Raw genomic sequence first — 22,078 nt, 5'->3', positions numbered from 1 at the left:
TCAGACGAGTTAGCACGCAAAAATAGGAATTGAGAAGTTTTTTTTTGAGGGGGTATAGGAATTGAGAAGTGCCGAAAATGGACTGTGCTGCTGCAATCCCAAAGCTGGGCCATCGCCGATGATGAACATCCGTGGGCCAGACTACCCCGCCGGCACACAGAGATCAGTACACGGCCCAAGCCCACATATCCCTCTCCTCCGTACGGTCATGTACCCGGGTCATCGGTGGTGCGCGGGTCCCATCCGTCAGCCGGGAGCTGCCGCCGCGAATCCCTCGGTTCCCGCAATCCCCCTTTCTCGGCTTCCCTTCCCCTCCAAGAACACGGCGACGAAAAGCCAAGCCAGAGTCAAATCCCCGGGAGACCAACCAACCCACGCACCGCCACCAGCACGCCCAAATCGGAGAGCCAAACCCTTCCCACCCCTTCTCCCTCCCCTCCGAAACCCTAGCCTCGCTTCCGGAATGCCCCAGTAGCTCCTCCGATCGGCCCCCTCACCGCCATGGATCCGGGCGGCGGGGGCGCGATGCTCCTGGAGGACTTCGGGCAGCGCGTGGACCTCACGCGCCGCATCCGCGAGGTGCTCGCCAACTACCCGGAGGGCACCACCGCGCTCCGGGAGCTCATCCAGAACGCCGACGACGCCGGCGCCGCGCGCGTCCGCCTCTGCCTCGACCGCCGATCGCACGGGGAGGCGTCGCTGCTGGCCCCCGCGCTCGCGCAGTGGCAGGGCCCCGCGCTGCTCGCCTACAACGACGCCGTGTTCACCGACGAGGATTTCGCCAGCATCTCCCGCATCGGGGACAGCAGGAAGGTCGCGCAGACATGGAAGACGGGCCGCTTCGGGTACGCCTCTACTGTCCCATTCTCACGCGCGAGCTTGCTTGGAGCTGTAGCTTGCAATGCCGAGCTTCCAAACTGGTGAAATTGCACCGGCGTGTTTTTACTTGCTGTGGTGTTACCTACATGATTGCTTTTGCGTTATGGACCACTGCAATGTGTCAAGGTTGCCAGCTATTCTGAGGGTGGTGACCACTGGGAACTGATTATGAAATGCATTAGTAAGCTGTGCAAGGAGAGACTTGGGATACAGTGACAAATGAATGGATAGTCTGTGTTCTATCTACTGCCTTGTTCTATGACCCATTTTATTTCTGTCCTTTACATTTGTGTTGCAATGTAACTAGCCTTTTTTCACTGAAGTACAATGTCTTGTAATGTTTTATTAGGATGATCTCCATGCTTTTTTATTCCATCATTTAGTAATTTATTTATTATTGGAAGGCATCTGAAGCACAAAACACAATTGTATTTTTGCAGGGTTGGTTTTAACTCAGTTTACCACTTGACTGACTTGCCATCATTCGTGAGTGGCAAGTATGTTGTCCTATTCGATCCCCAGGGTGTTTATCTCCCAAATGTGTCAGCAGCAAATCCTGGAAAGCGCATAGACTATGTCAATTCATCAGCATTTACGATGTACCATGATCAGCTTTCACCCTATTGTGCATTTGGCTGCGACATGAAAGCATCATTTCAGGGAACTTTGTTTCGTTTTCCTTTGAGGAGTACTGAGCAAGCATCTTCGAGCCGGCTATCAAGACAGTCATACACAGAAGATGATATTTTATCTCTTTTTGCTCAACTGTACCAAGAAGCTGTATATAATTTGCTTTTCCTTAAAAATGTAGTGTCACTTGAGATGTATGTATGGGAATCTGGTATGACTGAGCCAAAAATAGTATACTCTTGCTCCTTAGGATCAAATGCTGAAAATCTGTCCTGGCATCGCCAAGCCCTCATCAGGTTCTCTGGCAGTCATGCTGAATCTTCTAAGCATAAGGTGGATTCATTCTCGATGGATTTCATATCAGAGGCATTCTTGGGCAACGAGTTTGAGAAAAAGAGGTCTACCTATTTTATTGTTCAGGGAATGGCACCTGCATTAAGTAAAATTGGTAATTTTGCAACTGCAGCTGCCAAGGAGTATGATCTTCACTTACTGCCTTGGGCTTCTGTTGCTGCTTGCATCTCTGAAGCAGGGCTCGAGGTAATACCCAAATCATTTTCATTTTGATTTCCAGTATTGGCTTTTAGGTTGCCAGGTTGTTTATTCTCCCATGTAAATTTTGGGCTTGGCCTGGGCTTGAACGTTTTTTTTTCCTCCTAATGCAAACTGCGCAAGCTCTTGCATGTTATCTGGAAAGTCAGTTAAAATACCCAAGACTTTTCTCAGTCACTACCTAGGAACTATCTCTTTCTTTCACTACCTTGGCTCATGACTGTAGGAAGCATTATTCATGCATGTAATCATGCAACTATCTTTGTGGTTCTTAGTTAACTGAATTAAATATGTTGTTGTGAGGCGTCAACTTCGTTTATTTTCATCTAACTTCTCACTTATGGAAATTGGCAAGAAGGGTATGTGATAGGCCCAATCTGTGGAGTTCATAGGTGCAACTTTGGTTAGGGATCAAGACTAATGTGGTGTTCTGTATTTTTGGTTTTGCTATATGCAATTTGTGGCAATAGCTGGGCGCTGCCTGTTGTTGTCTACTGTTGGTTATCAAAAGAATTCATACCAAGTCTGTTGGTTAATTTTACAGGATACTGTTCTCAGACAGGGGCATGCATTCTGTTTTCTTCCTTTGCCAGTAAGGACAGGGTTATCTGTGCATGTCAATGGTTATTTTGAAGTTTCATCCAACCGTCGCGACATATGGTATGGTGCTGACATGGACAGGGGTGGTAAGCTTCGCTCTGACTGGAACAGGCTACTCTTGGAAGATGTTGTAGCTCCACTGTTCAGGGAACTGCTGATGGAATTGCGGATTATTTTAGACCCCACAGTATCATATTATTCATTGTGGCCAACTGGTTTATATGAGGAGCCCTGGAGTATCCTTGTGGAACAAATTTACAAAGTTATTTACACCTCTCCAGTCTTGCATTCAGAGATTGAAGGTGGGACCTGGATATCTCCAGCCAATTCTTTGCTTCATGATGAGAGATTCTCAGGATGCAGTAATCTTAATGAGGCTCTTGTGTTGATAGGCATGCCCATTGTTCGCCTACCTAAGGCAATTGTTGATATGTTTTCAAAATTTTATACACAGTCTATGCTCAACATAATAAGTCCCGCTATAGTGAGGAATTTCCTCAAGAATTACAGAAAACTTGCTACACTAGGAAAATCTCATAAGCTAGTATTATTGGAATATTGCCTCACTGATGTTGACAGCGCTGATATTGGTAAATGTATGAATGGCCTCCCACTGATTCCACTAGCAAATATGCAGTACGGGATGTTTTCTGATAGTTCCCAAGAGGACTATTATTATGTGTGTGATAACATAGAATATGAGCTTCTCTCTGAAGTTGGTGATAGAATAGTTGACAGAAGCATCCCCCCTGTACTACTAAACAAGCTGTATCAGATAGCCAGTGATTCTCAGGCCAACATTAAGCTTATTGATGGCCCAATCTTTCGTCAGCTCTTACCCAGGATATTTCCTCCAGGATGGAAGTGTAGAGATCAAGTTCCCTGGAATCCGGTATTGGATGGGTCATGGCCTTCAGCAGCCTGGTTTAAACTTTTTTGGAAGTATATAGGGGAACGCTCCTATGACCTTTATTTGTTTAGTGATTGGCCTATACTGCCATCTACTTCTGGTCACCTTCACAGGGCACATACAGGCTCAAAGTTAATCAAGACAGAATCACTGCCGAGTTTGATGAATGAACTCCTGGCAAAGTTAGGTTGCAAGATACTGGATACCGAATATCTTAGTGAGCATAAGCAATTGTCATATTATGTGTATGATGGCAATGCAACTGGAGTTATTCAGTCAATCTTCGGGGTTGTATCATTGGAGGGTGTCGATTTGCAGTCTCTGTTTCAACGCATTACTCCCGGTGAAAAAAATGAACTATACCAGTTTCTTCTGGATCCAAAATGGTATTTAGGAGCCTGCCTTTCTGACATAAGCATAAGTAATTGCAAAAAGCTGCCAATCTTCAGGGTATTTGATGGAGGTTCTCCCAGTTCTTATGGCTTCTCAGATTTATTTAGTTCAGTAAAGTATCTGCCACCTCTTGGTGTTCCTGACCACTTACTCAATGCTGACTTTATCTTCTCTATCTGCCCAAGCGATGAAGATATCATAATGAGATATTATGGTGTCAAACGCATGCCAAAGTCAAACTTCTACCAGAGGTATGTTCTGAATAGATTAGACAAGCTGCAAACAGATTTGCGTGATTCAGTTCTATTAACCATCTTACAAGATCTGCCTCAGCTGTCCTTGGAGGATCCAATGTTCAAGGAAGCCTTGAAAGTCCTTAGATTTGTTCCCACTGTCAATGGGACTTTGAAAAGCCCACAATCTCTTTATGATCCCCGGGTGGAAGAACTCTATGTTCTTCTCCAGGAATCAGATTGCTTTCCGCACGATTTATTTCAAAATCCAGATGTTCTTGATATGCTACTTTGCTTGGGGCTTAGGACTTCTGTTTCTACTGATACCATAATACAAAGTGCTCGGCAAATTGACTCACTCGTGAACATAGATCAGCAGAAGGCTCATTCAAGGGGTAAGGTCCTTCTTTCATATCTTGAAGTTTATGCTCACAAATGGTATGTAAATAAGATATCTGATGGTCGGAAGAAGGTAAACATGCTGGCTAAAGTTACCACTGCGCTCAGGCCTCGTGATAAATCTTGGGAATTTGATCTTGAAAAGTTTTGGAGTGATCTGAGAATGATTTGTTGGTGTCCTGTGTTGGTTACTGCACCAAGTCCAGCTTTGCCATGGCCTTCAGTATCATCAATGATAGCTCCACCTAAGCAAGTAAGGATGCAGGAAGATATGTGGATTGTTTCTGCTAGCTCACGTATTCTTGATGGTGAATGCACTTCCTCAGCCTTGTCATCCAGCTTAGGTTGGTTGTCGCCTCCATCAGGAAGCATTATTGCAGCTCAACTCCTTGAATTAGGCAAGAACAATGAAATTGTGACTGATCAAGTCCTTCGGCAAGAATTAGCTTTGGTGATGCCTAAGATTTATTCTCTGCTGACAAGCTTGATTGGTTCTGATGAAATGGATATTGTGAAAGTCGTTCTAGAGGGCTGCAGATGGATTTGGGTGGGGGATGGATTTGCGAAAGTGGATGAAGTTGTTTTAAGTGGCCACCTTCACCTGGCACCATATATCCGTGTTGTTCCAATTGATTTGGCAGTGTTCAAGGACTTGTTCTTGGAGCTTGGCATAAAGGAGCACCTGCACCCTGTGGATTATGCTAGTATTCTCAGCAGGATGGCCATAAGGAAAGCTTCGGCTTCACTTGAAGCTGTAGAATTAAGAACAGCTATCTTAGTTGTGCAGCATCTAGCTGAGTTCCGGTTTCAAGACCAGCAAACACAAATTTATTTACCTGATTCTTCATCTAGGCTCTGTCTATCTTCTGAACTTGTATTTAATGATGCTCCTTGGCTGCTTGATTTTGGTCATGACATCTCTGGGAGTGCATCAAGCATGGCTTTAAGCTCGAAAAAGTATGTTCACAATTTTGTTCATGGGAACATTTCAAATGATGTGGCAGAAAGACTTGGTGTCCGCTCTCTTCGCCGCCTCTTACTTGCTGAGAGTTCCGATTCGATGAATTTGAGTTTGTCAGGGGTTGCTGAAGCTTTTGGACAGCATGAAGACTTGACTACACGACTCAAGCACATTGTTGAGATGTATGCAGATGGCCCTGGAATTCTCTTTGAGTTGGTACAGAACGCAGAAGATGCTAAGGCTTCTGAGGTTGTGTTTTTGCTGGATAAGACTCAGTATGGTACTTCATCCATTCTTTCACCTGAAATGGCTGAATGGCAAGGGCCTGCTCTCTACTGCTTTAATGATTCAGTTTTTAGCCCACAGGACCTTTATGCCATCTCACGAATAGGTCAAGATAGTAAACTTGAGAAACCTTTTGCAATTGGAAGGTTTGGTCTTGGCTTCAATTGTGTGTATCACTTCACAGACATTCCTGGATTTGTTTCCGGGGAGAATATTGTCATGTTTGATCCACATGCCTGTTACTTGCCAGGAATATCGCCATCCCATCCAGGTTTAAGGATAAAGTTTGTAGGAAGAAGAATCTTAGATCAGTTTCCTGATCAGTTCGCCCCATTCTTACACTTTGGTTGCAATTTGCAACAGCCATTTCCAGGTACACTCTTCCGGTTCCCTCTTAGGAATGAGGCTGCTGCTTCAAGGAGTCAAATAAAGCAAGAGCAATATGCACCGCAAGATGTGGAAATGCTTTTCTCTTCATTCTCTGAAGTTGTATCTGAGGCTTTACTTTTTCTCCGCAATGTTAAAAAGGTAACTCTATATGTCAAGGAGAACAACAGTCAGGAGATGCGGCTTGTTCATTGTGCCTCGAAGCATAATAGTTCTCAGATGGATAAAGAACCTCATGCACTTAATACAATGCTTGCATATATACACGGAAACCAACCATCAGGAATGGATAGGAATCAATTTTTCAGTAAGTTGAACAGGACTAAAGACAGTGATTTGCCCTGGAGTTGTCAGAAAGTTGCTATTCTTGAGCAAAATCCTTCTGTGCACTGGGTGCATTCATGGATTTTAGCTGAGTGTATAGGAGGGGGTCATGCTAGAAAGTTGTCAACTGCCTCTGGTAGTAAATCTCACTTCTTTGTTCCGTGGGCATCTGTTGCTGCATATCTGCATTCAGTGAGTGTAGATGATACAAAAGAACTACCTTCTGTAGCTGAAGCAAACCATGAAAATTCAGTTTCCACAAACTCAGACATTGGATCTTCTCGGTTCAGGAAAAATTTTGAGGGTCGGGCCTTTTGCTTTCTTCCTCTACCAATCAACACTAGCATACCGGTTCATGTAAATGCTTATTTTGAACTATCTTCAAATCGAAGGGATATCTGGATTGGAAATGACATGGCTGGGGGAGGAAGAGTACGATCAGAATGGAATCTAGCGCTGCTTGAAGATGTCGTTGCTCCTGCTTATGGCCACCTGCTCGCAGCCATTGCAGAAGAGCTTGGTCCCTCCGACCTTTTTCTGTCATTTTGGCCTAGTGCTGTAGGTGTGGAGCCATGGTCTTCCATGGTTAGGAAGCTTTATGTATCTATTGCGGAACTTGGACTTCATGTTTTGTATACAAAAGCTCGAGGTGGCCTCTGGGTGTCAACAAGGCAAGCTATTTTTCCAGATTTCAGTTTTCCGAAGGCAATGGAGCTGGCAGAGGTTCTCTCTCAGGCTGGTTTGCCTTTAGTGTCTGTATCCAAGCCAATAATTGACAGCTTCATTAATGCATGTCCATCAGTTCATGTACTAAATCCTCATTTGTTGAGAAACTTGTTGATCCGACGGAAGCATGGCTTCAGAAGCAGAGAAGAGGCTATACTTGTTCTAGAGTACTGCTTGAGTGATATGGGGGATCCTTCCTTTTATGATAAATTGCAAGGTTTGGCTCTTCTTCCTGTGGCAAATGGATCATTCACAACATTCAACAAGCGAGGGGAGGGTGAGAGAGTATTCTTCACTTCACAAATAGAATTTGACCTTCTTAAGGATTCCATACCACATCTTGTTATTGACAACTCTTTACCAGATGGTGTTCTGAAGAAGTTGTATGACATAGCTTATTCTGCACGCATGAACATGTATCTATTCACATGTACTGTTCTCCTTGAACTGTTACCTAGGATCTTGCCACCTGAATGGCAACATGCTAAGCAGTTATCTTGGTTTCCAGAGCAGCAAGGTCAGCCAAGTGTGCAATGGATGATGTCACTCTGGAATTTTCTGAGGCATTCATGCGAAGATATTTCAATTTTTGCAAAGTGGCCTATACTACCTCTTTTAGATGGCAAGGTCGTGCAACTTGGGAATGCTTCAAATGTAGTAAGAGATGATGGATGGAGTGAAAATATGTACTCGTTGCTTCAGAAACTGGGATGTTTCTTTCTGCGATCTGATATGCAGATAGAACATCCCCAGTTAGCAAGTTTTGTTCAGGAATCCACTGCAGCTGGTGTTTTGAATGCTGTGCAGTCTGTAGCTTCTAATCTCCAGGATATTAATGAATTGTTTGTGGGTATTTCATTGGCAGAAGCACATGAACTTCGCAGTTTTATTTTCCAATCAAAGTGGTTTTCAGGAAATCAGATCACCTCCTCCCATATGAGTACAATAAGGAACCTCCCTGTATTTGAATCTTATAAATCTAGGGAGCTTGTTAATTTGACAAATCCTAGAAAATGGCTTAAACCAGAAGGTGTTCATGAAGATTTATTGAGTGCAAGTTTTATAAGAACTGAATCAGCAAAGGAGAGGTCAATTTTGGTATCATACTTTGATATCAAGGAACCTCAAAAGGTTGATTTTTACAAGGATCATGTTCTTCCTCGAATGTCAGAGTTTGTATCCCAGCCAGCTGTTGTTTCAGCAGTTATTCGTGATGTCAAACTGTTGATAGACAATGATAATTCAGCGAGAGCTGCATTATGTGAGACCCCTTTTGTCTTGTCAGCCAATGGAGAGTGGGTCCAGCCCTCCAGGTCAGTCTCTCTTCGCTTACCCCCCTCCTGTTTCACTCTCTGGCTTTGATATTCGACAATGTTTATTATTTATTACAAAGAAGTAATCTTTGCTTTCTCTTCAGGCTTTATGATCCCCGTGTGCCTGAGCTACAGAAGTTGCTGCACAAAGAAACCTTCTTTCCTTCAGAAAGGTTCATGATGACTGAAGTTATTGAATTGCTAGCTAGTTTTGGACTGAAAAGACATTTGGGCTTTAGTACTTTGCTTGACATGGCGAGATCAGTTTCATTGGTGCACGGTTCAGGGCAAGATGATGCATTTACGTGTGGGCAAAAGGTACTTACCTATCTAAACATTCTTGAATCCAAGACTTCAAACATGGAGGACAGAAAAACTTTCCTCAAGGATGAGAATCCAGAAGCACCTGAAATCAGTGAAAATTCGGAAGCAGAAACTAATGGGGATGGGTGTGACCTGAGTGACCAAACTATTGCATCTTTGTTCTCGAATTTTGATCATGATATGCCAGAAGATTTGTTTTGGTCAGAGCTGAAAAATATTTCATGGTGTCCAGTCCATGTTGCACCATTGCTCAAAGGACTTCCATGGTTTTTATCTGAAGATAGTGTAGCACCTCCAGTCATCACAAGGCCGAAATCACAGATGTGGCTTGTTTCATCAAAAATGCGAATTCTTAGTGCTGATTCCTGTTCCATGTATCTGCAAAGAAAACTTGGCTGGTGTGATGCACCAAATGTGAACATTTTATCCTCCCAGTTAGTTGAGCTCTCCAAGTCTTATGATGAGCTCAAGACGTCTTCTGCAGACACGGACATTGATGCTATTCTGCAAAAGGAAGTTCAAATAATCTACTCAAAATTGCAAGATATCATTGGCACTACCAATGCCATCATTCTAAAAGAGTATCTTGATGGATTTCCATGGGTTTATATCGGGGATAGGTTTGTAACACCACAGGCACTTGCTTTTGATTCACCTGTAAAATATCATCCCTATCTTTACACAGTTCCATCTGAACTGTCAGAGTTTAAAAAGTTACTCTTAGAGTTGGGTGTGAGGCAGACATTTGATGCAATGGACTATCTGAATGTGCTTCGCCGTTTACAAGAAGATGTGAAAGGAGAGCCGCTATCTACGGAACAACTGAGTTTTGTTCATTGTGTATTGGAGGCATTTGTTGACTGTTACCCTGACAGTCAGGTACCTGATGTGTTACTGAACTCATTGGTGATTCCAGATTCATTTGGGGTTTTGGCACCTGCTAGAAACCTTGTATATAATGACGCACCCTGGATGAATGCTGATTCAACTTCAAAGAATTTCGTGCATATTAGCATTGGCAATGATCTAGCTAATAGGCTTGGCGTACGATCTCTTCGTGGATCATCATTGTTGGACGACGAGTTAATGAGGAATTTGCCATGCATGGAATATGCTAAAATAAGTGAATTGTTGGCTTTGTATGGTGAGAGTGATTTTCTTTTGTTTGACCTTATGGAGCTAGCAGATTATTGCAACGCAAAGAAAGTGCATCTGATCTATGATAAAAGAGAACATCCCAAGCAGTCCTTGCTGCAGCAGAGTCTAGGTATGGTCGAAACTGTCTCTAGTCAATTATTTCGCTTGTATTTTTGTTTTCAATATAATTGGGCTGTCTGTTTATGTTTATATATGTACTTAATCTAATTACTGCAATTCAAGTTCACTTAAAGATTTAAACCTTTTGACCATCTGCTGTTTTGTGTGAAAAATTTATTTATAGGTGACCTCCAGGGTTCTTCGTTGACAGTGGTCTTTGAAGGAACCATAATGAACCGAGAAGAAGTTTGCAGCCTTCAACTTCCTCCTCCCTGGAAATTGAGGGGAAACATGCTTAACTATGGCTTGGGACTTCTTAGCAGTTACTTTGTGTGCGATACATTGACTATTCTTTCTGGTGGCTATTTTTACATCTTTGATCCCTTGGGCTTGACTGGTGGTGCTACTTCCACTGCTACCTCATCAGCTCGATACTTCTCTTTGTTAGGTGCGAAACATGATCACTCAACATATATTAGCAATTTAGCATCGCAATTTCTATTTCTGCTGTGCACACTTGACATAACATGTAGATTCTGTAAAAGCATATCCTCTCAAGTCATGACCTTTTCCTTCTGCCAGGTTCGAATTCTACATTTTGGTATCTTATAACATGGTGCACTCAAAGTGACCAAAGCAAACTCTGAAATCTGCATGACTGAATTACAGTACAGACTTGGTTAACTTGAATTTCTTTATGTTTGTGGAAATTCCATTAAATTCACTATTATATTATATTTATACCACATTAATAAGGAAAGAAGCTGTTTATCCTTGAGAAAATTATATCACGCTGCAAAGCATGTCAATACGTTGAATATTTCTGTTGTATAGTTTGCTTGCAAATGAAGAAAATAAATGGAAAACCTTTCATTATCTCACTCATGAAAACAATGAGAATCACTTTGTAGCAAACCGCATCACAATTTAGTTTTAAGGGCATCTACGTTCCTACTTTTGAGTTTCTGATTGTGAACTTGCATGATATGTGGAAGATGGTCTATTATATTCGAGAAATCGATATTCAATCTTTAGTTTCGACAACTGTTATGCAGAAACTTGTATGCTGTGAGTTAAATACTTAAATTTAACTGATGTGCCAAACCACATGACATTTATTTTTTATATTCTTAGAAACTAGGCAACATAAACAGTAAACCTAGGAAGACAAGGGGAAAAAAAACATATGCACCATTTCCTTTTATGCAGATGACTATACTGATGGTCGAAATCTTAATATAGAATTTGTTAACCCACAAAGTCTGTTTTGGCCCCATGTTTGAACATGTATTAAGGCTGCTATATTCTTTATTTGTGACAATGCGACAGTTTCTTAATATAACTGTACTGTGCCTGTTGATGTGCATATTTAGCACAGTGCATTATCATCTAATGTTTTGGCATTGATGTCTTTGTTCTGGATGAATTCGTTAAAATGCTGTTGCTTTCAGGAAATGATTTGGTCGAGAGGTTTCATGATCAGTTCCTCCCAATGCGTGTTACACAGGATGCTTCATTATCTACTGCAAACTCCACAGTCATTCGAATGCCTTTATCTTCAAAATGCCTGAAAGAACTCGAAGCAGGTTCCAATAGAGTAAAACAGATTTTTGATCGATTTACACAGAATCCATCCAGTACTCTTCTGTTCCTGAGGTCAATCATTCAGGTATGGATTATTTGTGACAGGCTGTCAGCCTGTTGTTGTAATCATTACTTGTTCAAGCTTTCCTCTTCAAAGTGTAACCTTTTTTGGTTTTGTTTTCTAGTTTTTACACTCATAATTGGTTACGTTATCATGGAATTTTGTTCTGAAACCACATCGATGTACTTTAATTAGAATAAGGCACTTTGTTTTATGATGAGGTTTGTTTGTACTTCTCCTGAGAAAGCACCTAAGCTGATATCTTTGGACAGACATGCCTATCCTTCCATTGTTACAGTACTGAAAACTTTTGTTGCCTTGTAATGGTCAAGCTTTAGTACTATCTGGATAATGCATGGTCGACTGCTTAACTGAAATTTACCTTTCAAATTTTTTATTGAAAGATGTTCAGTATCAATATCAGTGACTTCTGTTCACTCTATAGTGTGAAATGTTATAGACAGATGAACATATTTAAACTAAGAAATTGGATTTGTAAAGTGCAAAGCATGCTGTACCACTTCAATGTTTTAGTGTTTTTTTTAGGTACATTGTTAGGTGTTCTGATATCTAAACTCGAGATTTGATAATCCAAATTTTAAGATAGCCATACTTACGTTAGAGACGTGTTAGCTGTTCACAAATAGTGGCAAGGAAGCTTTATTGGATGATTTTGAAACATGGCCATGAAAACCTCAGACTAGACCTTCTGATGTCTAAACTCCAATGTTGCTGCCAATGTAATTCAAACAGGTATCTTTGTCAACATGGGAGGATGGAGCCTCTCAGCCAACCCTGAACTATTCTGTGCTTGTTGATCCATCAGTTGCTTCTTTGAGGAATCCATTTTCGGAAAAGAAATGGAGGAAGTTCCAAATATCCAGAATATTTTCCAGTACAAGTGCAGCTATCAAAATGCAAGCTATAGATGTGCATGTGATCGAAAGTGGCTGCAGTTATATTGACAAGTGGTTTGTTTCCCTTTCCCTTGGATCAGGTCAAACACGAAACATGGCTCTGGACAGGTATCTTTGATTTATTTCTGTTTCAGGCAGTATCGTGCCTTGTCTACTTTTGAACCCCACTTGCCTTATCTATTTTCAACATTGTCCAAGAAACTTCAACGACTGATTCTTAAGTTATGTGCTGATTGAAGGATCTTTGGTTTATTTCTGTTTCAGGCGGTATCTTGCCTATAACCTAACCCCTGCTGCTGGAGTAGCAGCGCACATAGCTCGAAATGGAGTATCGACCAATATCCATCCATCCAGCTGTATATTATCTCCCTTACCACTATCTGGGTTTTTAAGCATGCCAGTCACAACTCTGGGTCATTTCATTGTGAGGCATAGTGGTGGGCGCTACATTTTTGGCAGCACACATGATGCATCTCTGCCAGAACTTAAACTGGACAGAGACAGATTGGTTGAAGCATGGAATAAAGAGCTCATGCTATGCGTGCGCGACTCATATGTTGAGATGGCACTTGAATTTCAAAAGCTTAAAAAGGACCCTCTATCTTCTACTATCGAACTAAGGTCTGCAGAGTCCATGAGTGCTATATTACAAACATACGGTGATAGGGTATACTCTTTTTGGCCAAGATCGAAGCAGTATCCAACTTCATTCACTGGGCATGGTTCTGCTGTAATCAATTCGGATTCACCTAGAGCATCTAAAGCTGATTGGCAATCCTTAATAGAGCAAGTGATAAGACCTTTCTATCTACGATTAGCTGATCTTCCAGTGTGGCAACTTTACCGTGGAAATATTGTTAAAGTGGATGAGGGTATGTTCTTAGCCCACTCAGGAAATGGAGATAATGATAACCTCCCATCTGCTAGTGTTTGTAGTTTCATTAAAGAGCACTATCCTGTTTTTTCTGTACCATGGGAGTTGGTTAGTGAAATTCAGGCAGTTGGAGTTACCATAAGAGAGATCAGGCCTAAGATGATTCGGGATCTGCTAAAAGCTTCTTCGTCAATTTTACTTCGATCCATCGAAACATATATAGATGTTCTTGAATATTGCTTTTCAGATATGGATCCTTACCGCTTCTCAGATCTTCGTATGCCTGATGAATCACGAGTTAACAGCCAACATGTTGGAACAATGAATTCTTCCAGCTCATATTCTATGCCATCTTCAAGCAGCTCACTATCTTACAATTCAAGTACTCAGTCGCCAGGTACTTCTGGAGGTGATGCACTGGAAATTATGACATACTTTGGAAAAGCCCTATATGACTTTGGCAGGGGAGTTGTTGAGGATATCAGCAAAACAAGTGGCCCAACATCCCACAGATCTCAAGCTACTGAAAATAATGTGTTGTCATCTATCATTGCTGAGCTCAAAGGTGTTCCATTTCCAACATCGAGAAAGTGTCTAACGAGGCTTGGAATTTCTGAACTCTGGATAGCCAATGAGGAGCAGCAGCTACTGATGAGCCCTTTGCTGGATCACTTTATCCACTATAAATGTCTGGAAAAGCCCTTCTTGGCACTGCTGCTATCCACTCTGGTAATCCATGGGCCTCTGAAGTTGAGGAGTTTTTCTCCTCAGTTATTAGCAGGTAATTTGAAGCACATACTTGATGAGCGTTGGGTACACTTTGCACTAAATAACAAGTCCTCATGGATTCCTTGGGATAATAATGCTGAACCATCAACTGCCTGGCCAACTCCCAAATGGATTAGAAGCTTCTGGACAATATTTAGTTCCTTGAATGGTGACCTTTCTCTTTTGTCTGATTGGCCCTTAATTCCTGCTTATTTGGACAAGCCGGTTCTCTGTTGTGTAAAGGAATGCCATCTAATATTCGTGCCACCAATTGATGATTCAAATACAGTTACTGGGCCTGTTAATGATGTATCTGGACAGCTGGATACATCAGATCCGCCCAGAGACGATGCAAGAGAAGCGGAACAGAAGAATGTACTTGATACTGCATTCGAGTCAATGAACTCAAAGTTTCCATGGCTACCTGCACTGCTTAACCAGTTGAATGTACCAATTTTTGATTCCTCTTTCCCAGAGTGTGGTGCAATATGCAATTTGTTTCCTTCAAATAGTCGGACTCTTGGACAGACAATTGTTTTTAAGTTGGTCGCAGCAAAAAATGTTGCCCATTTACCTTCGCCACTTAGTCTATCAAGTGGAGACTGCGATAAACTATTTGGATTATTTGTTTCGGAGTTCAGGTTAGCTAGCAACCACTTGTATCAGAGAGAAGAACTGGATGTCTTGAGAACACTTCCAATCTATAAGACAGTTACAGGAAAATACACCAGTTTGTTAGGATCTAATCATTGCATTCTTTCTCCTAGTGCATTCTTTCACCCCAGTGATGACCGATGCCTTTCTTGCTCATCTGATGCAACCTTGTTTCTTCAGGCTTTGGGGGTTGAACAACTAAGCGACCATGAAATATTAGTGAAGTTTGCATTGCCTGGATTTGGAAATAAAACAGCTCAAGAGCAGGATGCCATTTTGACCTACCTGTATGCTAACTGGAAAGATCTACATCTGAACTCTGCTGTAGTAGAAACCTTAAAGGAGACCAATTTTGTGGCCAATGCAAATGAATCTTGTAAAGAGTTTTTCAAACCAAAGGAATTACTTGACCCTTCAGATGCTTTGCTGACTTCAGTATTCTCAGGGGAGAGAAATAAGTTCCCTGCTGAAAGGTTCATGTCAGATGCTTGGCTTGGTATACTCAGAAAAGCAGGCCTTCGGACATCCACAGAGGCTGATATGATAGTACAGTGTGCAACAAAAATAGAAACCATGGGGCATGATGTCATATCGTCTTCAGAAGATCCTGACGACTTTGTGGCAGACTTCTCAGACAGCAAAAATGAAATTCCTTTTGAGATATGGGCTTTGGCAGAATCTGTTCTAAATGTGATTTTTGCAAATTTTGCTACTTTGTATGACAGTTCTTTTTGCGAAAAGATTGGAAAAATTGCATTTGTGCCTGCTGAAAGAGGTTTTCCAAGTATTGGTGGTAAGAGAGGTGGTAGAAGGGTACTTGCCTCATATAACGAAGCTATCTTGTCAAAAGACTGGCCATTAGCATGGAGTTCTGCACCAATTCTTACCAAGCAAACAGCTGTCCCTCCTGAATATTCATGGGGAGCATTTCGGCTTGGGAGCCCTCCTGCCTTCAGTACAGTTTTTAGGCACTTGCAGGTGAGTATCGTCCAATACTTTGATTATGTCATTTCAAAATGATTTCTTCCTTAACTTTCTGAAATGGAACAGATTGTTGGGAGAGGCAATGGTGAGGACACACTAGCACACTGGCCAACCTCTTCAGGGATAATGACGGTGGAAGATGCCTTTCAACGGATCTTGCAATACTTGGATAAAATATGGGGAACAATCTCTTTCTCAGGTAGCACAAAATGCGGTGTGCTTGTGTATGCCTATATTTGTGAACTGTCATTAATTTTAATTGTTAGAAGTAAAATTAGTTATTTATTTAACTGGGATGCACCTGTTGCTATACTTGCACTTTGTTGTTCTGAAATACTAATTCTATACTCTCCTTGCACTGAATATGAGTAGCGAACATTTGTTCTTCTGTTCAACTTTTGGGAGTACTAACATGTTAGAAATTAGTATACAATCTGGCCCTTAATGTATCAAGAGCTGTGCAATTCAAAATGGTGTACGATCATATTTCACTGAAGCAAGGCAAATATTCTATGTGGGCTTTTGGATGGACTAGATTCATATGGACTTGAGGGTCATATTTCCTAAGCCAAAACTCTTTATGAGGGCTGTCCAGAAATAGAGGGACTAAGTAGTCATAACCACAGCCAAAAATTTTAATATGAGATTATGCAACAGGACCTTGATTCTAGTCTGTACAAAGATAGGCATAAAGAATAAAGAGGAATTAATTTGTATTGCTTTGGGATAATTTATTTGTCAGTACTCTTAACCAAGTGTTTCTTTGCTTTTATTTTCAGAAAAAAAAGAACTGGAGAAACTGGCATTTATACCAGTTGCAAATGGTACTCGCTTAGTTCCAGTGAAATCACTTTTTGCCCGTTTGACAATTAACATGTCACCTTTTGCTTTTGAGCTTCCAAGTCGGTATCTTCCATTTGTCTCCCTTCTTAGAGAAATTGGGATGCAGGAAAGCCTAACAGACTCTTATGCTAGAGAACTTCTTTTGGATATCCAAAAGGCGTGTGGATACCAACGCTTGAACCCAAATGAACTCCGTGCAGTGATGGAAATCTTGGATTTCATGTGTTCTGGAATCAACCAAAATACCACAGATCGATCAGATGGGATTATTGATTCAGTAATACCAGATGATGGCTGCAGGCTGGTCACTGCTTCATCATGTGTATATGTTGACCCATATGGTTCTCATTTACTGAGTAACGTAAATACATCAAGGCTAAGATTTTCTCATCCAGATCTTTCTCAGAATATTTGCAAGACCTTGGGCATAAAAAAACTCTCTGATGTCATCGTAGAGGTATACAATAATGAGATTTTTTTTTCAGTCTTTTCCATTAAAGTAATTTGGTAGATGTACTTTAACTTTTTTTAGCAAAGTAGATTTAATTAATTTTCTACTAAAACAACTTAAATGTTACCCAGTAGCATTTTATGTGCCCTGTGTGCATGTTAGGGACAAGTCGTGTGCCTGGGATATTGCTGGCTCCATGCCGTGCATATCTCTTGATTGGCTAGGAGTTAGGCAACACTTCCCTTGGATGGTGCTGTTTCCATAAATCATATCCAGGGTCTCATTGCCTATATATACCTGTACACATGTATCTCCTATAATCAATCTATTATTCCCTGGCAACCTCTATTGCTTACATTAAATTTGCATTTATTGTCAGGAACTTGATGAAAAAGAAGGAATCAAGCTGGTCAATAGCATTCACTCAGTTACTCTAGGCAGAATAAAAGAGAAGCTGCGAAGTAAATCCTTGCAAGACGCATTAAGAATTGTGATGATCAGCATAGCCAATCATTTCCCTTCATTTGAAGCCCTCACTTTGGTCCAGATAGAACTTATACTAGAGGACATATCACAGAATCTGCAGCTGGTTCAATGCATCCATACTCGTTTTCTCTTACTTCCCAGTCTCCAAGATGTTACAAAAACCGTTCAGCATCCTTCTATTCCTGAATGGTCAAGCAATGGAATGCACCGAAGCATTTGTTTTGTCAACAAATCTACGGGTTATATCCTAGTTGCAGAGCCCCCTAGTTTTTTGACAATATATGATGTTATTGCAATTGTTGTTAGTCACAGATTGGGGGCACCAGTAATCTTGCCTATTGCTTCATTGTTTGCATGCCCGGATGGTTCAGAGAAAGAAGTCCTTAAAATACTTCATCTGGGCACTGACATTGGAGTTTCAAAACGTGAAGGGGGATACGATGCTTCCCTGGGAGCAGAGTTGTTATCACAAGATGCTCGTCAGGTGCAATTCCTTCCTCTAAGACCATTCTATACTGGCGAAATTGTGGCATGGAAGACAGGAAAAGAGGGGGAAAGGCTCAGGTATGGTAGGGTCCCTGAAGATGTAAGACCCTCAGCTGGCCAAGCACTTTATAGGTTTCCAGTGGAGACAGCTCCTGGGGAGACTCGCATGCTGCTTTCCAGTCAGGTTTACTCTTTTAAAAGTGTTTCAATGGCTGATCTCTCGTCCACACCTTTCCAAGTGGATGGTGATAGAGTGGCACAAGGTGGACTGGAGGACCTCTTGTCCATCAACACTAGCACTGAAGTCACTGAGGACTTGGTTGGTTTCCAAGTGCATCTTCTACTTTCTCAAGCTGGATTCTTGATTTTGCCCTAATTCTTGTAGTTTTACTATTTGCAGGCTGCTGGGCTTGAATATGGCAAAGTGTCTTCCACTGAGCTGGTACAAGCAGTCCATGATATGCTTTCAGCTGCAGGAGTAAGGATGGATGCTGAGAAGGAAACACTGCTGCAGACTACTCTTTCCTTGCAAGATCAGCTTAAAGAATCTCAAGTTGCTCTCTTGGTGGAGCAGGTTTGCTTACTTCGATACCTCCTATTATCTTAAATTCATTTTTTTTTATCTGTAGCATCCTGAATATACGGTTGTTTGTGTATGCCTATTTTTACACTGAACGTTGTTTAAACTACATTTGCAGGAAAAGGCTGAGGCCGCCATCAGAGAAGCTGATGTTGCCAAGGCGGCCTGGTCATGCCGAATCTGCCTGAATGCTGAGGTCAACATGACTATAGTACCATGCGGTCATGTCCTATGTAACCGGTGCTCTAGTTCGGTTTCACGATGCCCATTTTGCCGGACGCAGGTGTCTAGAATGATGAAAATATTCAGGCCATAGAAATATTAAAGGGGCATTTAGTCTAGCTTTAGTGTGGATGTGTTACGAATTACGATATTGGGCTTCCTGGTTGTGGTACAGTACAAAAATTGCGTATCATTTTCCATGATGTGCTAAACTGGAATGGTTGCGGTGCGGTGGCCCTTCGGTAGGAGTGTAAATATAGTTAGTTTGTACAGCCACAGTGCATTGCAGTGTACAGATTATTTTACAAATCCTTGCTCCGATACGTTGACAAAAGCTGGTTTCCTTCATGCTCAAACTCTCGTAGCGCTCAGTGTTGCCTGGAATCAACGTTTCCTTGTATGAGCTATCAAGATAAACTGACGCCAATTTTCCATCTTTTGTGATCCCTGGTGGATTTACACGCACGGATGTGCATATCGGCGTCAGAAATTATCTGTTACTACGTTTTCTGGACCGAAGACGTGACCGTGAATCCCCATTTTGCTTTCCTCGCTGTTGGATAATCCTATGCTAGCACGCCCAGCGTCCACGTTGCCCCTCTCCCCAAAATATCTTGCACTCCACATTTCCACCTGTACGTACGCGGGGGAAAGGGGCGAAAAGTGCAGAGGAGCACGCAGAAATATCTGCCCTTCAACCGTCGACCCTCAAGGTCACTCCCGCCCTCAACTCATCACTTCCTCTCTGCTTCTCTTCCCCATCCCCTGCCATCCGAAGCTCTCGCCGTCCAGTTAGTGTGTAGCAGCCATGCCTGCGCTTCTCGTGAACACCATCTCGGTCTCCCCCGCCGGTCCAAAGCTATTGCCCACCACGGCACGGCGAGCTAGCAGGAGTCGCTACAGGTGCCGAGCGGAAGCATCCGGCAGCGGCGGCGGCGGCAGCAGCACCAACGGCGACGGGTACAAGCCGGGTGGCGTCCGCGGTTCGTGGGTCTCGGACTACGACCTGTACGAGCTGCTGGGCGTGGAGCGGTCCTCGCCGCAGTCGGAGATCAAGGCGGCGTACCGGTCGCTGCAGAAGCGGTGCCACCCGGACGTGGCCGGCGCCGCCGATGGCCACGACATGGCCATCGTCCTCAACGAGGTGTACGCGCTGCTCTCCGACCCGGCCGCGCGCCTCGCCTACGACCAGGAGCAGGCGCGCCGCTCCGAGTTCGCCGGCTACACGGGCCGCCCGCTCTATTCCTCCTGGCTCGGCGCCGACGCCGAGCGCCGCGCCGTCTTCGTCGACGAGGTCCGCTGCGTCGGCTGCCTCAAGTGCGCGCTCCACGCGTCCAGGACCTTCGCCGTCGAGTCCGTCTACGGCCGCGCCCGCGTCGTCGCGCAGTGGGCCGACGACGAGGACAAGATCACCGACGCCATCAGCACCTGCCCTGTCGACTGCATCTCGTAACAAATCTCTTCACATGCACACGAATTCTCGACGCCCATCGCCGTCCATCTGATTCTGATTGGTTGTTCAGGATGGTCGAGAGGTCGGACCTGGCGGCTCTCGAGTTCCTCATGTCCAAGCAGCCGCGCGGCAGAGTCCGCGTCTCCGAAGGCAACGCCGTGGGAGCGCGCGCGCCAAATATCTTCAACGAGGTCGCCAAGTTCCAGAAGAGATTCGAGGAGATGAAGCAGAAATCTGCAACAAGAGAATCCCAGGTGATCCATCCTATCTAGCAATTAGCATCCTATCTTCTCTGTCGAACTCGTCTGAAATCTGAATTCTGCACGACGCAGGAGTCGGAGACAGTCAAGCAGTCGAGGACTTCAGCAGTTCACACCATCAGATCCATGTCAAACTGGTGGTACTGGCGCCCATTCGGGTCATCGGCGCCGGCCACCATCGTCCTCGCTTCGCGCCTCCTGCCGCCGCCGCCGGCGGCGGCGGCGGCTAAAGCCGCTGACCCCGTGGCGGACAGACTCCAAGAAGCCGTCGCCGCCCGGCGCAAGACGGAAGGCGCGACGACCGCGACCGCGGCGCACGCCCGCCGCGACGACTACTGGACCCCGCAGCTGAACCTGCCGTCGTCTGCTTCCCCGCCGAGCATTCACCAGCGGGGAAGGGACGCACCGCGAGGCCACAACCGCGGGCAACGGACCGCCGCCGGTGATGAAGCGGCCGCCGGGTCCGGGAGGAAGGGTGTGAGCATCGACCTGACGGTGCCGTTGCTGATGGGGATCATCGCGGCGGGGTTTGTGGGTTACAACGGGCAGGAGATGGCCGGAGGCGCCGGCAGCGGCATTCGGGAGCACTTTGGCGGCGCCGTTGCTCTTGGGATCGTGAACAGCTTCGAAATGAAGGTCATGTTGGCCGGGGTAACTTGGTTCATCATCGGCGCTGCCATTGCCGGTGTGATCCAGGTGCTTGGAAGAAGCGAACAGGACATCTGGAAATGAAGGTGCTTGTGGAATTGATGTGTATATATCTAGGATAGTGAAGAATCGAGCATACAGAATTATCAACCGATGTATTCGGATGTATAAAATGATTAGCATAAACTAGATTTCCAAAACTGAACGAGCTCTGGCGATTGGACCGATGAAGGTAGGTTCCTGTAGACGCAGCGATTGAGAAACGGCGTAGGAGGGAGCTCGAGACGAGAAATTGGATGCGGGAGGGGTAGAGCCGGAGGAGGAGCGGGGGTCCATTTGCCGCGGCGAGCGCGGCCGTCGCCGGAGGAGGACAGGAAGGTCAGCCACCAGTTCATTTGTAAATTGTCCTGACCGCCCGCCAACACCTGTGACGGCCCGTCTCGGCGCCGATTCTTGGGGCGGCGGCTAAAGCGGCCGCGTCGCGACCTCCCGACGGTGCGCCGCTCAACGGATTCCGTGCCAGTGAAGCCAGTAATACCATGGCCGAGGGCCTCCGGTCCATGCCCTTGGCGACGCGAGGTCCGGCGGAAGAGGTGATGAGGAGTCCGGCATGCGCACAAATAGAAAAATGACC

The 22,078-nt window shown here is 44.0% G+C and overlaps 2 protein-coding genes across 2 annotated transcripts; both read left to right on the top strand.

The window, feature by feature from the left end:
- Window positions 1-308: 308 nt before the first annotated feature.
- Window positions 309-19,439, top strand: LOC101774020 (sacsin). Its single transcript, XM_004960029.3, has 13 exons — window positions 309-845; window positions 1,320-2,049; window positions 2,606-8,592; window positions 8,697-10,183; window positions 10,358-10,621; window positions 11,625-11,842; window positions 12,572-12,843; window positions 13,000-16,009; window positions 16,082-16,214; window positions 16,795-17,315; window positions 17,689-18,600; window positions 18,682-18,855; window positions 18,980-19,439. Exons 1-13 carry the CDS (start codon window positions 502-504, stop codon window positions 19,175-19,177), a joined length of 14,250 nt encoding a protein of 4,749 aa, XP_004960086.1. The 5' UTR covers window positions 309-501; the 3' UTR covers window positions 19,178-19,439.
- Window positions 19,440-19,759: 320 nt separating this feature from the next.
- Window positions 19,760-21,669, top strand: LOC101773612 (chaperone protein dnaJ C76, chloroplastic). Its single transcript, XM_004960028.4, has 3 exons — window positions 19,760-20,532; window positions 20,607-20,790; window positions 20,869-21,669. The coding sequence occupies exons 1-3, from the start codon at window positions 19,892-19,894 to the stop codon at window positions 21,526-21,528; spliced, it is 1,485 nt and encodes a 494-aa protein (XP_004960085.1). The 5' UTR covers window positions 19,760-19,891; the 3' UTR covers window positions 21,529-21,669.
- Window positions 21,670-22,078: the final 409 nt, after the last annotated feature.

Source organism: Setaria italica, chromosome III (assembly GCF_000263155.2).
Source record: "Setaria italica strain Yugu1 chromosome III, Setaria_italica_v2.0, whole genome shotgun sequence".
NCBI classification, from domain to species: Eukaryota; Viridiplantae; Streptophyta; class Magnoliopsida; order Poales; family Poaceae; genus Setaria; species Setaria italica.
The sequence above is the reverse complement of the archived record's forward strand: the minus strand, read 5'-3'. Positions and strand labels throughout refer to the sequence as shown.